At 39.4% G+C, this 17066-nt stretch overlaps 1 protein-coding gene across 2 annotated transcripts in view; it reads left to right on the top strand.

The window, feature by feature from the left end:
• The window catches only part of exd3 (exonuclease 3'-5' domain containing 3), a 32957-nt gene extending 20875 nt beyond the window's left edge, over positions 1 to 12082 (top strand). Inside the window, exons 20-21 of one of the 2 annotated variants that reach the window (XM_033976121.2) lie at positions 11144 to 11210; positions 11296 to 12082. In XM_033976121.2, coding sequence (XP_033832012.1) covers positions 11144 to 11210; positions 11296 to 11645 — 417 coding nt within the window. In that variant the 3' untranslated portion in view covers positions 11646 to 12082. The remainder of the gene's footprint in view (positions 1 to 11143; positions 11211 to 11295) is intronic. The other variant, XM_055225727.1, reaches the window with a different exon arrangement.
• Positions 12083 to 17066: the final 4984 nt, after the last annotated feature.

Below are 17066 nucleotides of genomic sequence, written 5' to 3'. Positions count from 1 at the left end.
CTTTCTTTCTTTCCCTCCATTTTCCTCCTGTCTATTTTGGTCAACTGGTGGCCCGTTCCCACAGTGCTGCCGTTCCCATGGTTATCGCCGCGGAGATAGCGAAGGGGGTGGGGGGTGGCAGTGGTGGTGGGGGGCTTGACAGAGAGCGGGAGGGACAGCGTTGCTCTGTTTGAGGAGATAGGGGACTGTGTGGCGGTAGTGCGGAGGGGGGGTGTAAGGGGTTGAGAGTGTTGCCGATGCGGAGCTCCCATGAACATCACAGGTGGCCCATGAGGATTGGGGCAATTTCAAAGCAGATAAAGTTAATTGAATATGCCAGTCAGTCATATGTCATAGCAGGCTTTGCTCATTCATTAGAGTTTTGCTATGTCTGTATATTCTAAGCCAGTGTTTAGCAACGTTACATTTTATATTGTATTATCCTGAGGTCTGTTTTATCATTTTCCTAATATTTAAACTACTTATGTGGCACCCTACACATTTGGTGTTGTAAAAGAAATTGCCTGAGCATTGATAATGTTTTTGTTCACTTATTTTAAACAATGGGTTTAATAAATTGCACATTGTCATAAATGCTTGCTGAAATAAAATCGATATTTGTTCAGCCATAATAGTTATAACATGCTTGTTGAATTTTGTAGATGATTAGAGCTTGTAGATCTTATACCAGAAAGTAAATATATTTATGTATGCATCATTAGTAGTTCCAAGTTCCAGTACTTAATAGTCAGAAACACTGCTTCTGCTGTACTGTATTTCCGGGGTGAAGTGCTCAAAAAGAAGGTGGCAGAGGAAGTTCAGAGGGAAGAGGTCTGGACCCCAAAGCTGCTCAGGGGGGCAAGGGCCAGCAATGGCCAGCGAGGGGAGGGGCGTGGGCTCCGAAAGAGGCACGGATTCAGTTCCCACACTTCTAATTACTGTGTCACTGGAGACTGAAAGGGGACTGCCCCTGGCCCTAGGGAATTTGCCGGCGCTGGTCGGAGAGAGGGAGCTACAGTGGAGGCAGGGGGTGGGACAGAGGGTGAAATTAAAGATGGTGTATGCCGCAGGAACTCTCTCTTCAGAGACACTTCTTACCTCTGCTTATGCTCCAACATGTCAGAATATATATGTAATATAATTCCATAGCTTAGATAGCTCACGGTATAAAATGTTGCTTACTGCCAAGTAAAAATAATTAAAGACTAGCAATTGTACTATATAATATACAGTGCGTTATGAGAACATTTCTTCATTTACAACAGATTTATTTGAGAAGAGCCAGCGTGTGAAATGTGAAATTACTAAACCTTCTAAGCCTATGGGCCCAAAGTTTTGTTGAGCATCATTTGTTTTCTTGGGTGATAGTAAATACTGCACCTGGTCAAATGTCATTAGTGCAAAAAGAGAAATATGTCTGACGACAATTCCAGCTTCATGAAAATCATCTTTTCTTTTGTAAGATTAATGAATTTGTCCATGGCCCCTGACAAATATAGAATAAATTAAACTAAATTAAACTATTATAAGATACCTTAAATTAGTATGAGAGAAAAATGCTACTGAAAGTTCAGCTCTCTTGGGTGAACTGTGGTTGTAATTTATTTGGAATTGGGAAACAAACCCAGCGAAACCCTAGCCTGGATTAATGAACCCCCCCCCCCTCCAACCTCTCACCTACGACCCATTTCTCCTGCTCCCCTGCAGCCCCTCCCTCTCTTCCCTCCAGCCTTTGTTCACCATCGTGTAGCGCTTCCTTTTTACACCCACTACCCCCACTTTTCTGACCTCCCCCTGCACCTCACTGCCGTTTCAAAGCTGCGTCCATCTCCTGCGTGTCCTGTTGACATGAACAAGACTCTCTGAAAAACTTTGATGTGAGCTTGAACTCAGACGCACTTTAATGTCCATCCTGCATCATTATTAGCACTTAACCCTGTGCCCTCTGCCTCTTTTATTTGCTTTTATCTCACCCTGCTGAGCCCCAGCACTCCAAGCTGTGTGTGGCTAGATTATATCCAACCTATAGTAAAAGCCAAAGCTAAATCTGTCAACTGGACAAAACATTGTAGGAGTAAAGATGTAAAGATTTAACTTTGGCTTTTACTATAGATCAGACCTGGACGACTAAGGAATTACACAGACATCTATATCCAACCTAATTCCTCCCATTTAAAAAGGTATGGACTCTAATTCTAAAGGGAGCAACTGGTAAGTAATTTAAATTTCCCACAAATGCTATTTAGGTAAAGGTGCACTATGTAACATTTCCGGAGGCGGGTGCACCACCTGCTTCTGTTCATGGAGATGACATTGCTTTACCTTGAATGTTCCACAGTATAGCATTAAATTTGGAATTTGTTCAATTACATATGTTTTTATTGATCAAAATTCCCTTTCAAAACATGCATTCTTACTTTGAGTGGGGTCACCACAGATCTGACCTGTAACTTGGCCCGGTGGGATCACTTGCTAAATGTCTGTGTAATCTCTCAGTTGTCTAGGTATTATCCATAGTAAAAGAAAAAATCTATTGAATTTTTTCTTTTACTATGAATCTCACGAAAATGAAGTTTAATGCCATACTGTGAAACATTCCAAGCACAGCAATAACATCTCTATGGATACAGGTAGCATTCCCTGCTGCTAAAAAGTTGCATACTGCACCTTTAATATAACATGAGAATATCCTGTCTCTATGGGTTTCTGTTATGTACAAACCATGCTGATCTTTTCGTTGGGATGGTTAACAGATGTTATCATTATTATTCATGCACTATTTCAGTCAACTCTCAAATGGTTAATGCTCCTGGATTGCTGTGAAAATTCTTAATTCAGTTTCAACAATTTTTCAGCCTTTCCAGATATTTGAGCCCAGGATAACTTGAAGACATAGAAACAGCCTAAATCCAGATTGTAAGTAGGCCATAAAACGTGTGGGAGTAATGTGACCACCATGTACAGATCCTCTCCCATTGTCCCATAAAGCTGAGGGGCTTTTGCGATCCTATTACTATTACAGTTTACATCTTAATAGCACTCACTGTCATTTGTCCTGGATTCGCTTAAGATTGTTTAATTACTGGACCACTAACTGCCTGCTCACGTGATCAATTTAGTTAGTGATTTACGCAAGTTGTAAAGTTGTAATACACTCAATCATGTGACTTCTGCTGCTGTGGATGCCATTTTGAAGACTTCACAGACCATGTATATGAGGGAAAGGCATGGTCTCAATTTTAATCCCAGTCTCCCCAATAACACCTATTATAAGAATTAAAGGTACACTGCATTGCTTTTCTGGAGGACATTCGCCAGAAAAGTATCGCAGTCTCCAGGAAATGTTGCTGCTTTTGCATGTTATGTTCTATCTATCGTATTGCATTAAACATAACATCTTGATTTTTTTTTTATTACCTGTATTTTATTGCTCAAAAATACAGGGTAGCCACTCCACAGGTATGACCTCTAATTTTGCCTGTGATTTCTTGTCTCTGTGGATATAGATAATACAATCTATATCCACAGAGACCCCAGCCTCCAATGCACCTTTTAAATAACATTTGTAACGCCTCTTTGAAGTGCCTTATAAATATCATGTATTATTATTAGCTATAGAAGTTGTAGGCTAGTTGTATTTGAAAGTTGTATCAATCATTGTATGTTGTGTTCTGTTGTGTTATTTGACATTTTAACATTGTATTGTTTAATTTGCTTGTAAACTCTTGCCAGTCTTCTGTCCTTGCTCTAAAGAAAACAATTTGGCAGGCAGTCCATCCGGTCCTTTAACTTGTAGCTCCGGGACTGCACAGCCTGGAGCAGCCACCACTGGCACTGTCAATATTTACAGTCGTGGATGAATCACTCTGCATTACAATAACATTCCCTGCATGCCTGCGAGCCTCTGCATCAGGAGCAGATGAGAACAGAGGGAAGAGCGCGGGGGAGGGGGGAGGGGGGTATGTACCAGCAGCGATAAGAATTGAGCACACAGGTCGGCTGGTGGCTCTCCCATGACGGTGGAGATGTGGTGATGGAGGTTCAGTTTGAGTGTGTGGGCGTAGCGGCAGTTTGGACGGTGGAGGATGTCGTAACACCAGGTTGAATGGGTTTGGAGGAAGGAGTGCACATAGTTTACAGCTTTAGTGTCACATGTAGTTAAACAAACAGCACTTGGGTGCGATTTGGAGCCACTGGTCTTAATAAAGACAAATGTGAAACTGACAGTTGCGCCTACAGTGGTAAAGCAGTTGTCGTAATAAGTGACATCTGACTAACAGCACACACCATTTGCTCCAGTAGGGTTCCCACTCTACATCTCGAGTGACTTCTACTTGTTTGTATATATATATGTGTGTGTGTGTGGGGGTGTGTGTGTATATATATATATATATATATATATATATATATATATATATATATATATATATATATATATACACACGCAGGTGGTGAGGTGGTGGTGATCAGAGAGAGTGTCAATTTGGGTTTAAACTAACTGGATTTAGATATTGGCAACCCAAAAGAGAGGCTCATTTGAGGCTTATTCTATTATTTCTGATTGGATAATTGTCTTGTCATCCAAAACACCAAATTAAAACTTAAAAATAACTTGCCCATCCAATATTTTGTTATTAAAAATTAATAAGCATTACAGTTGTTATCAGTAAGAGCTATGTTTATGGAATTTAAAATCAAAATCTTACATATGGTTCCTTTAAATATGTTTCTAGTAATTGGTATTCAGACCTTCCCAGATTACAGAGTCCATCAGCCTTGTAGAGATTGTAGTCTGGTTCTCACTCAGGCGTGTAACCTACACAGTCACAACTCCAGCTATGAACTTAATCCAGTCTGATGATATGTGTCATGCAACTATGATAGATGCATGCTAGTTTTGAGTTCAGTCAGCAAATGATACTCTTGCAGTATAAAATTATTTATTATGTAGTTTGTATTGTCTATTTTATTTTTTTTTTCTTTAGCTTTGCATCTGCCTCTGTTGTGCAAAAATCAGATACTTTGACTGTTCCAACTTTGAAAAGAAGCTAAGTTAGTATGGTTTAAAGCCACAGTGTAGGTTGCCTGGAGGCTTAATCCAGCTTTTTTATATCAGCGAGATGAGCTGTTTTTATCCCTCTTCAAGACCCATTGCCTGGCGAGTCGCATTGTCAACAGTCCTTTTCAGCACGTTGTTTTCCTGAGCTGTTTGGCTTAGAGCGGCCCCAGCTATCCTGCATCTGAAGAGACAAGGGTGCAAAAAGAAGTACTTGGAGAAGCAGAGGAACAAAGAGAGGTTAGAGGTGAGACACAAGAGACTGAAGGGGGGACTGTGGAAAGGGGTGGTCGGCGCAGGATAGGAGAAGACATAGGTTGGACAGCGGGAAGCTATGGAGGATCGGGTTGAAGGTTGAGTGGGTAACAGACAGAATGAAGTGACAGTGCCAACCCCGAGGGAAGGCATAAGGGTTGTTTGTGCAATGGTGGGACGTGTTATTTGCTATTATCTTCCTCATTACTTCTTTAGACAGCTACGGTGAAGAGGGGCTGACAGGGTAAAGGAGAGAGTGGGGGGAGAGGCAGTCAGGCAGAGGGCAAGTTGTGGGTGAGAAAATAGTCGAAAACATAGTTGACTTAGACAAACAGATTGAGTTAACGCTAGTGCACTCAGGCTTGTCTGTCCACATATTAATATTTAACATAATAATATTTCACTTGTGCTAGCACGCTGCTGTGTTCACAACAACATGCACTTTACTGAAAATTTGAACTGATTTGGGTGCAGTGTGCCTCAGGTATGTTAAAGCCAAGGAACAATTATGCTATAAATTTTCGTCTCAGATTTGTCTGGCAGGTCTGACATTGATGGATTTCACTTTAAATTGGCATGTGAATTTAATGAGCTTAAAAAAGTTCTGATGTTTTTTAACAGCTGGGAGTCAAGGATGTAATCCTGGGGACAGACCTCTAAGTCTTGCAATCGCTCTATATTTTTATAATAGACATGATATAGTATATTGTAGGCTGGGATATGGCAAAAAAAAAGTACCCTCTTAAAAATGTAAAAAGCAAGTAGTTTTATTGTTTGCAGTGGTCCAAAGTTATTCCTTACTTCTTTTTTTTTATTATTCACCTTGAAGAGTTTATAAGAATTTTTCACAACTTTTAGAGACCAGGTGTGGAGTTTTGCCATCATGGTAACAACGACCTATCAACAACTAACATGCTAACAGTGCACTTTCAGATTATCAGACTATATATATATATATATATATATATATATATATATATATATATATATATATATATATATATATATATATATATAAAATAATAATAATTATTTTTATTATTATTATTTATTATTTTTTTTTTAATTATTTTTTTTTTTTTTAGATTCAAATATAACACAAAGGATTTATTTTGACTTCAATAGGTGCTTATACAATATGTCTGTACTGGAGCAAGGCAAATTTCGCTCCAATACATGGAAAGAAAAAAGATACGTTAAGGTGATGAAAATATCATCACAACAAGCCAAAATACTGCACATAGACATCTACAGCAGCGACTGGTAACAACAGGTTTTCACATTCAGCCTTGTGCCTCTTAAAACTCAAGTATAGGTTTGGTTTGACAGGCCTGGGAAAACGAGGAAGCATATAATAGAGCATGTCCCGTGTGATTTGTGTTCCTTGCAGGTGAAATGAGTGGGTGCAAGGTGACTCAGGGAGGGTGTGTGTGCTTAAGTTGACTGCGTACATCTTTTGCATGCCTGTTGCACTGTGTGTGCATATGTGTGTGTACGTGCTCGTGAGTCAGAGGGAAGGTGTGAGTGGTGTCAAGCCCCGACAGGCTCTGTTGCGGTCCAAGTTCAGGCTGCTGTCAGGTGGTAGTGGTTAGTTAACAGACCCGGTAATCACCTCTGGCTCCTCAGCAGGTGACAGTGGCCAGATACCCTCAGGACGCGGTGGGAAAGTACAGGCAGTTACAGTGGCTTTCTCTACAAGATTTAAATCAAAACAAACAAACAAAAAAAGACCTGTTACATACCAAATACAGAGTTAGATTATCTTTGACTGTATACGTTTTATTGTAATAAAATGTAATAAATCAATGTTACACATAAAGTTTAATGAAAAGTTTTTTCAAACATATCCAACATTTTTTGCAGTATGACCCAAATAAGATAAATTTTCTCTCTAAGATTACACATATTCTCAGTGCTATAAAACAGTAAGAATGAGAATAAATGGTATTAAAAGTTATTTCAAAAATGAATGATTGTAAATATTGATTAACAATAATCAGATTGGCAGCTGTATCTTGTAGGTCTCATATTGAATATATTTAGCTTTAACATTAGTCAACATCATTTGATTTACTAATCTTGTAGGTTGTGAGTTTGTGCATATTTTCCCTGTGAAACCTGACTGAATTATATAGGCTGTTTCTACTCCCTTCTCTACTTCTTTCTGTCCAAAGAAAATAAATCAGGTGCATGGTCCACAGGTTGTTTCCATCAGTGAGAATGTGCAGTGTGAGATTCAGATCAGTGTTGGGAAAAGTCTGCATCACCCAGACTGACCTTGGGTCTCTGTGGGAAAACAGAGAAAACTCCACTGTTTTGGAGCTCCACATCATCTCAGCACAGATCACTGTGACAGTCTCATGAAGCAGTATTTTCCAGTGCAGCGTGCCATGGTTTCAAACGCTTTATGCAGGCAGAATTTGACATCTGCTCAAACACAATCATAGGGAAGCAGAGACGAGGCTGCCGTCATGGGATGGTGGTACCAGACAAAGGGTTTGTGGGATCTATGCTCTCTTTTCTTGGGAAGCTCTCCTATATTCTTATAGGCTGTATATATGTCTTAGACCACAGTCACATCAGACTGTTACACAAATAAGCTCAGAAAGGGGAGGGAAAACATGGGGCTTTCTTTCTCCTCTATTGCACACATCCCATAGTTCCCACGCTGCCCTTTACCTGGTTTACCACAATTTGAACCACATCACTAGTGCTCAATTGGCTGTTTTGACCATGTGACCTAGTGCTGTCCGAAAAGCCCCGCCTTTTTTAGACTGGACCAGGATTTTCCCATGGGAGCTGCCTACAGAGCGCTGCACTGTATGCGTCTGTGTGTGAGTGTTTGAGCATGTTACCCCCCGTCCTCTCTGTGTTCCCTCCCTTTTTTTCCTAGCTCCTCTCAACTATCCCCTTTCTCTCCTCTTTCCACCACCTCCCATCCTTTGAAACGCAGTATCACACTTTAGATACTCTTTGTTGTCACGGCAAGGAGCATTCTTTCTGTGGCATGGCCACACGGAGTGTGAGAATGCAGGAGTTCCCTGAAAAGCACAAAGGACAATGGGCAGAAAGAGTGAGAGAATGCAGATGTAACAAATACACAAAGCCATGTATAGTTACAACCCAATAGAATGCATTTATGTGCATGATTTGATCTTTGTAACAGTTTAACTGAATGTGGACATGTGAGCCAAAGGGATCAGTAGAGAAACTGCCTGCCTATTTTTTACAAGTACAGTAGAAAAAGACAGTTGGACGCATATGTTTAACAGTAACATACCAGAATGGAGCGCAGATCATTTGGAGGAAATATATCTGTGAAGTTCCAGTTGTGTAGTTGCCTTGTGCTGCTCTGCTCTTAAATAATTGTGCACTGACCATATTTAAGTTAGTTTGACTTCACTGTCAATTTGATGCTTTTCTTGTGAGTAGATGTGCTGATAATCCACCTGTGTATAAAGGAGCTGCCACTTCTTATATTGCCTGGCGTCTGAGCCCTTCTTAGACCACAATGGATCAGCAATAATGTACCTTACAATGGACATATTTACTTGCAATATTTGAACAGCCAAGCCTCTTACTTCTGTACACATGTAACTGGTTGTGTTTTGATTAATCAAGACACTAAATTGTTTCCATCCAGGTTGCGTGCATTGGAGACAGTGTGCGTGTGTGCTTGCCTCTGCGCTGCTAAGCCTTGGGAGTTCAGAGCAGGTTCTGGCTTGCTCGGCTCTGGGAAAAGTTTGAGCTGAGCAAATAGCTGGGTCTGTTTTCCTGGCTGTTCCTATGTGTGAGAGCCGTGTGTGCGCACCAGGAGCATTTGTATTCACAGTGCAGAGGGCATACAGTAGTCTAGTCGAGACGTGTGAGCTGTTTTGTCTGCCTGGTCATCTCTCTGGGTGCGTCTTCTGTCATGCTAGCTTGCCTCAGGTACTGCACACGAGGAGAGACGACAAAGAGCTTTTTCAGGCAGATAGATGGGCTCCATTCCCAGACAAGACAAGAGATGACACCTCTGCTATTCCCACACCTCCTCTGTCTAGCCATGCGCTCCCGTCTTGACCTCACAAGCCACATGCAAACACATAGGGACCAGGGATACTATGCAGTATGCACTATGTATGCTAGTAGGGCTGTAGTCCTTTAGTCGTTTAGCCGATTAATTGGTCGATGGTATCGACTAATTGATTTATTTAGATTATAAAGATTTATATGGACAACTGCAGAAATAGAAGTTAGTGAGTGAGTGAGTGCGTGAGTTAGCGAGTTAGCTAAAGATTTGGTATTGTTTGGTATTTTATAAAACAAGGCAAATTAAACCTATGATTCACAAGTTTAATCTATATAAATAAATTGTTTCCTAGTATTTTGTTCTGCATAAATATTTGTTAATAATATACTGTATTAAATGAACTCCTGTGCAGTTGTAGTCTTGTGAGTGCAGTTTGGGTCAGATACATAGAGATATATAATAGTTTGAGAGCTTTTCCCAGGCTCTCTTTTCAGTCGACTAATTGATTGGTAGGACATATTTTTAGTCGACCAAGAATTTCTTTAGTCGACTACAGCCCTAATCACCAGTACAGGTGGACTGAGTAATACTGAAGTGAGTCAATTCTTAATTCAAGAGACAAGTATAAAGCTACTACCCACCTCCCACTAAACATGGTTCAGTTGAAGTTTATGTAAAATATTATGCAAAAATACAGGAATTTCAAACAGGAAGAAGTTAAATCAAAAGCATTTTAATATATTTAAGAATCCAGATGCACAAAAAAGTTCTTCTAAATATTTCATCTTATGGAAATGTTGAATTCAGTCATATCCTAATTTGGTGATGTGATTTTGTGCTTGAATTGTTAAAATTTTTACTAAGTAGAAGTAGTAAGTTCAAGGATTTATTTAAAAATTAAGGCCTTATTACACCATTCTAACCCATTTTTGGGTAAAGCATTTGTACTGGTAAAGCATGAAATCACCTACAGTAATCTTTCCTGGACAGTTGACAGATTTTTGAGATAAGGATTCTAAGGTGCTGTTTGATTTATGAGCCAGCTTTAAGTGGAGCTCTGTTTGCTGGGTGGGTCTCAGGTGTATTGACAAGGCTTTTGGCGCCAACATGTTGTAGGATACAGACCGGGGTATGTGCACGTCAAGGGCCAGCAAACAAGGGCCCACTAATGTCCTCCTAGCCAGACTTTAACCATGGAGAGGGACTGGCCCGCATTGACATGTGAACGCCACTGAGGTGTGAATGCTGTCTCCACACACACACTCATCTGTGTCGTTCTGCAACACTTAAACCCTTTCACAGCACAGCAACAACCTGGGAACTGCACGTTTGTCGTTAGAGTGGGAAGAGATGCATAGTAAGTAGTACAGGAGCCCTATCCCAGTGCTGGAGAGTTTAGGATTTTTATTTACCTACTTTAGGGTTAAGTAATATTAATCTGAAAAAGTGTTAAATAAGCAGTGTTGGGAAATAACTAAATACATGTGCTGAAAATACATATTTAGTATACACTTTTTCATTTGTTGGTTTTCATTTGGTGGTATTCAGAATACAGTTACTTCCCTAACATCAAAGGAATACATTGCAGTATTTGATCATACAATTTTGTGTTCATATGGCTCAGTATTAGTGCAAAAAACATTGTCTTTCTGTGCATGCACCGGTGACTTTTTCATTCATAATATAACAATTAAACTTAAAGTGAGCATATTTCAGGTATTCAAAATACAGTATTCTAAGTGGAATATGTTACGAAATGCATTTTAATGCTGGTATTCATAAATCCATTGTCAAAGTAATCTTTGCAGCCTCTGTTTTATGTAATAATTTGTGTTTTCCAGGCTTGTAACAGTGACGAGTATGTGGCAGTGCCTAGAGCAGATATGAGAAATATGCTCAAACAAAAAGGTCTGTCACAACACAAACACTTTATGATTTATGTCATTCTTTTCCATGGATACTGAGATGTTTTTCATGTTTCTTCTGTTCATAGGCTTCCTCCAGGACCAGAATATAGACCTCACTGATGAAGTGTTGCCCCAGATGGAGGAGGAGAAGGCGTCGACCTCCAGCGTGACCCCTGCCCTCCCCAGGTATACTCACCAGTGTCGCTGGGCCTCTCTGTCAGGCCTGGACCCAGACAGCCTGACCTTTCCCGGTGGGGCACCGATCCAGCTCCACACTGTGCCCCATGGCCTCCTGCCCAAGATCCCTGTCTTCTATGTGTGCACCAGATGTGGGAAGGTGTTCTGGGAAGGATCACACTTTGAGCGCGTCCTGTCCATGTTTCAGGACGTTTTTCACATAACAGACCAGAATGCAGTGGTCACAGCAGCGCAATAACCTGTCTTTAACATTATACTCAGAAGGCTTTTACATTAATGAGGGCGTGGTAGCAAATGTGCGGGCGTGGTTTTGGTTATTATTATTTCTTCTTATATCAAATGTGTTGAACAGTAATGTACTGGTACTTCATCTCTGTATTCTGTATGATTATTATTATTATTTTTTAATTACTATAATGTAAAATTTTACAAAAATGGCTATATTCACATGACCTTTGAATCTGAGATTGTCTGAAAGGGACTGTTCAACTTTTAGTTTGATAAATAGTTCAATGTGATTTTTGCACTGTTATAGTTTACCCCCTTATATTTGTGTGTTAATGCTCAGTTTTTTTATACAAAGCAATTGCATAAGAGTTGAGAGCTGATATTTCTTTATTTTTCTTTATTTTTATGTGATTGTTTAATTGCAGTAAAATAAACAATGTTCAACTTTAATTGTGCTTTACTGAGCAAATATTCTGTATAACAAAAGGTGTAATATCACACACAGGCTTCCGCATTTCTTAGGTTTTGGTGATGCCAAACCTAAATATTTGTACAGAAAAATATTTGACACTTTAACTAATTGTTAGCAACATTTCTTTAATAGCCATGATTATACAAGTATATACAGCCAAGGGTGGAAAGTAATTCATTACAAATACTCACGTTAATGTAATTGAGTAGATTTTTTGGGTAATTGTACCTTGTTACATTTTTAAACCTGTATCTGTATGAGGGGTGTGCCAAAATATCAAAATATCATGATACTAAATTTGGGGATGAAGTACTGATATCATAGGCTACTGTGTCATTATATCATCAAGAGTAGTTTTTTTGGTATATTTCAGTAAATAATTTTGTGACAGCGCTACAATTTTCTTGGTTATTTAGTGGAAGGAAACTTGTTGTTGACATATTCACTGTTTTAATGATTAAAATGGTATACTACATATTATGCTCACGCAGATTAAAAGCAAAGAAATATTGTTGTTAAAACATATTTAGTTCCTCAAAAATAGTGAAATATGTGCAATATGCCATTTATTGCCATATTGTGATAATAGTGTGTCATGTACCACATTGAATCGTGAGGGACCCTGTGCTTCCCAGTCCTAACTTGTACTTGTAATTGAGTATAATTCCAGGCATGTAAATGGAATTTCTTACAATTAAAATCATATGAGTACTAAGTACAGCGCAAGTCCCAATCCACTCCTGTCCCACTGTTGTACCTCCTCCTTTCTAAACCAACAAACACACATAACAGCTCTGTATCGCCTGCTCTGATTGGACAGAGCTGAGGGAAAATGTGGATTGTGGTTTAAAATGATTAAATTCAGCTTTAAATTGTTCAATTTATATAGAATACTGATCTAAAATGCCGATAAAAAACCTGCTAAAAAAGTAACTAGTAACTAGTACATTTTAAGCTATGAAGCTGTACTTTTACTTGAGTACATATCTGTATTACTCTTTTCACTACTGCATACAGACAGGTTAGTACAAGCAAATACTAAAAGGAGGAGTGATATTTGCTTGATGTTAGTGTACATTATATACAAAGTATATACACTTAAATAAACTACTATTATATGGTAATAACCTCAAGTTGACAGGGAGCTATGTGTTTTGTAGCCTACTCTTAAAAAACAAAGAAAAAACTTTGTGCAAAAGTGACAAATCAATTTATGAACTTTACTGCAATAATTTGTGGACGTTGACTTGTGGATATCAAATCAGCTGGAAAATAAGCTTATCTGACAAATACCATAGGGTTAGTTACAAGGGCCCACAAACAATGTTGGGAAGTAACTGAATACATGTACATAGAATCCACATTTAGAATACTAATTTGAGTATTTGTACTCCAGTACAATGACTTTTTCATTGGTGGTATTTGGAATACTACTACTACTAATCAGAATCCTTTTATTGCCATCGTTTGTGAACACAGTTCACAAACTCAGAACTTATTTTGGTGATAAAGTGCAACATAAAAACACACTGAATAAATACAAATACAAATAAGGGCATGCACGAAGTAAAAAAAAAAGAAAAAAGATATGCTTAAAAATCAAATAAATACTTAAAGGTAGAAATCAGTACTTGATGGAACTTGATCACACCGTTTATAGTCCAAACTGCACTGAAGAAAACACAGCTCTTATAGTGAGGGCACGTGTCATTTTTCCTTCTGCAATTTGTGACAAGAAATGCATAACAAACAGTGAAACAAATATAAACCTGTTTTTAATACTATGTTGCCTCTTAACACTATAATTTTAAACAACACTGTGAGAAAGTATTCAAAGTATTCAAAATACAGTACCCTGATTGGACCATGTATCGAAATACACTACAAAATATGTTTTAATGCAGGTATTCAGTATTCTGTAAATAAATACATAAATACATTTTCAAAGTATTCTTCACTCTCCACAAGCATTAAAAAAAACAACAACAATATATTATGTGTGTACTGCTCTCTGCACAGTTTTATGATTGAACATATTGAGTATTGCATTCCTGAAGAACCAATTCAACAAAATCAATTTAGGGTATTAGGGGTGTCAGATTTTAGCGTATAAAGTTTTGTGGGAAATCTTGAAAACTGGAGAGTGGGGGGCTACTCTGGACAGTTTGAGATTATGAGGATTACTGTCCAGATGTGACTTAAACATTCTCAGGGAGAGCGTCAAGCAGCGATATGATACGTCTATACAAGTCTATTCTTTGAGTGCTGGCTCTTGTCAAGTGTATGATTTTCCCATATGTTGTAATATCTTTATTGCAAGTACAGACATGGGAACATTTTTAACTGTGAAAGAGTGGTGGTGTATAGAGGGTTCTTTTGAATTGTCTTCCCCCTTTGCAAATATGAGACTGTATTATCCCCAGTATATGATGGAGGCAGACAATGACATAGGAACTCAAGTATGCAGCACTTTAATGGGGCCAGGAGAGGAAAAGGCGTTGCATGTTGCCCCACTCTCTTTATATTACATCACATACAATTCCTGCATCCCTTTAAATGTTAAACAGTTGTTCAAATAAGTATTAATTAATTTCTGTCTCTGGCATGTACCAAACCCCACATCGCTTACAAACACAAACACACACACACACACACACACACACACACATACAATAAAACTATACAAGGCAGACTATTTCTTGAGGTATATGGGCTATAGAAATAAGAAAAAGGCATTGCAATGATGATATTTCCAGTTTATTGCAAATCGATTACTAATTATGAATAGATTGGTATAAATTTGGGTAAAGTAATGTATGATCTACAGTCAGTGATTTTATAAATAGGATATTCTAATAAACTCCCACAACCGTGGAGTAGTCTACGTGAGTTAACAAGCCAAAATACGACCCAAATAGGTCTTGTTGCGCACCAGTCTGCGTCCTGGAATCTATTCGGCTTCTGCTCTAATGACTTTTAAACCACACCATATAAAATCTACTGCATTTTTATTGCTGTTCGAGTGAGTAGACAGCAGCTCCGGGTCCAGAATAAGCCCCTCGGTGTCCCGTTCTTGTCCGGGTGGTCGCAGCAGCCTCTGCGCAAAGCGAGAGATTTCTGCAGCAGCAACGTGTTATTTGATCCTTGCTCTTTCTTTGCTGGGAAGAAAAGCTCGCCTCTTTCCCACGCTCTGTGAACACGTGGTCCCCGGAATGAATTGGACTCACATGCCCCTCCCTCTAAACGAACGTCACAGCTCTCTCTCTCTCTCTCTCTCTCTCTCTCTCTCTCTCTCATACACATGCTTCTGTTCTCGATGCAAAAGAGGATAACTAGCTCATATTAATAACACTCAGCACGCATTCCAATCTATGATTCTCAGTGTACGCGTTTTTGGAACACTGGCACCTCTCGTGCGCTTTGGACCAAGTTTCCCTGATGCTCGGCGTCAAGACAGGCACAGTGTCGCCCGACTGCGTTTACAGGACAGCTCCACAACTGGTGCTCCACATATACCGCCAGTACAGTCACTAGAAATAAACATGTATTGTACATAAACAACCTGTAAGAGAATGGTGTAGCGTGCGTAATCACGCTGTTCAAGTGGGGTACAGTCTCGCCTAACGTTATAAAAATGCGTAGTTGTGTATTGATTATGTTTTTTTGTTTTGTTTTGGTTGGTTTGTTTTTGTTTTTTCAGTTAGACAAAATCAGATTAGACAATACAATCCTAGTGGTTTTGCGAGGCATATGCCAATAGTGGGAGGTAAAAGATAGGTATTATTCCTCTTTATGCGCTTTTGTGCATAAACATTGCGGTGTGCGCTTGTCTGAAATTGTCTATTTCCCACATATTCACTTTACCGGCAGCAGCGCGGTGCTGGGTGGTGGGGGCAGAGAGACTAGAGCAAATGCCACAGAGAGTTTAGTGGAGAAACTCGTCCAATCAGAGAAACTTTTGGCTCATGCTGTGGTCTCTGCAAATGTTTTCCAAGTGTCCAGAGGCAGCGCAGCCAAAAGCGCTGATAGCGGACAGATGTTCCTGATTTTCCAGAAGATGTTCTGCACCATTCATTATGTACGCAAGAAAAAAGACACATATACAGCAAGTTGAAGGAAATGCAGAGAAAATGTGCCGTTGTTGTGCTTCTGATGGAAGCTGATCAAAGCGCGCACATCTGTGGCTACTTCGCTTGCATCAAAGTTCCAGATTTTTATGAATGAGTCTAACCTGCGGTTTAAAGGCATGTACAGCTGTGCGTGACTTGGCAAACCAAACTCAGAAATTGCACATAGAAACCAGGAATTAGTCTGGTAAAGATGCAACCCTCGCGCATTTTAACGATGAAATTCACGAGCAAATATGTGTTGCGTTATGTAATTAATTTCACAGTTCATTTCTACTGTCGGATTTTCAGATTATAAGGGCACAGTTATGTGGGTTCTAAGCAAGAGGTGCAATATCTTATATCTAAATTAACTTCATGAACTACATGTAGCATGACTTTATGGGGAGGATCATTGTGTGTTATATCTACAATGTTTCTTTTAGGCCTACTAAAGGTAATTTGCTCTAATTTAATATTCGGATTATATGATTTTACATGTCATTGTCGCTGGTGAGCTAAACAGGTTGTGACCTTCATGCACAGACGCTCAGGCAGATGCGGACACAGACGTGCGCCAAATGTACAGTTGTGCGTGGGAAAATAAGGACAGTGTGAAACCCACCAACCAAAAGAGAACAGAGTGGTTTATAAAGTGTTACACAGATGAGACGACGAACAGACAGGCGGCCAAACGGAGCAAACGGCCCGGAGATGGTTTATAGAAACGGCTGTGGCCTCCCCTATCTCCTGTTACCACTACCTCTCACTGTCACGTTCACACATTCATTTGTTACGATATATCTTCATCTCTCTATTACCAGTATTACTACCTTTCTCACAGTCTCACAGA

Source organism: Periophthalmus magnuspinnatus, chromosome 12, assembly GCF_009829125.3.
Source record: "Periophthalmus magnuspinnatus isolate fPerMag1 chromosome 12, fPerMag1.2.pri, whole genome shotgun sequence".
In the NCBI taxonomy this organism is placed as follows: Eukaryota; Metazoa; Chordata; class Actinopteri; order Gobiiformes; family Gobiidae; genus Periophthalmus; species Periophthalmus magnuspinnatus.
Note: the sequence above shows the minus strand (reverse complement) of the source record. Positions and strands in the feature narration are given on the sequence as shown.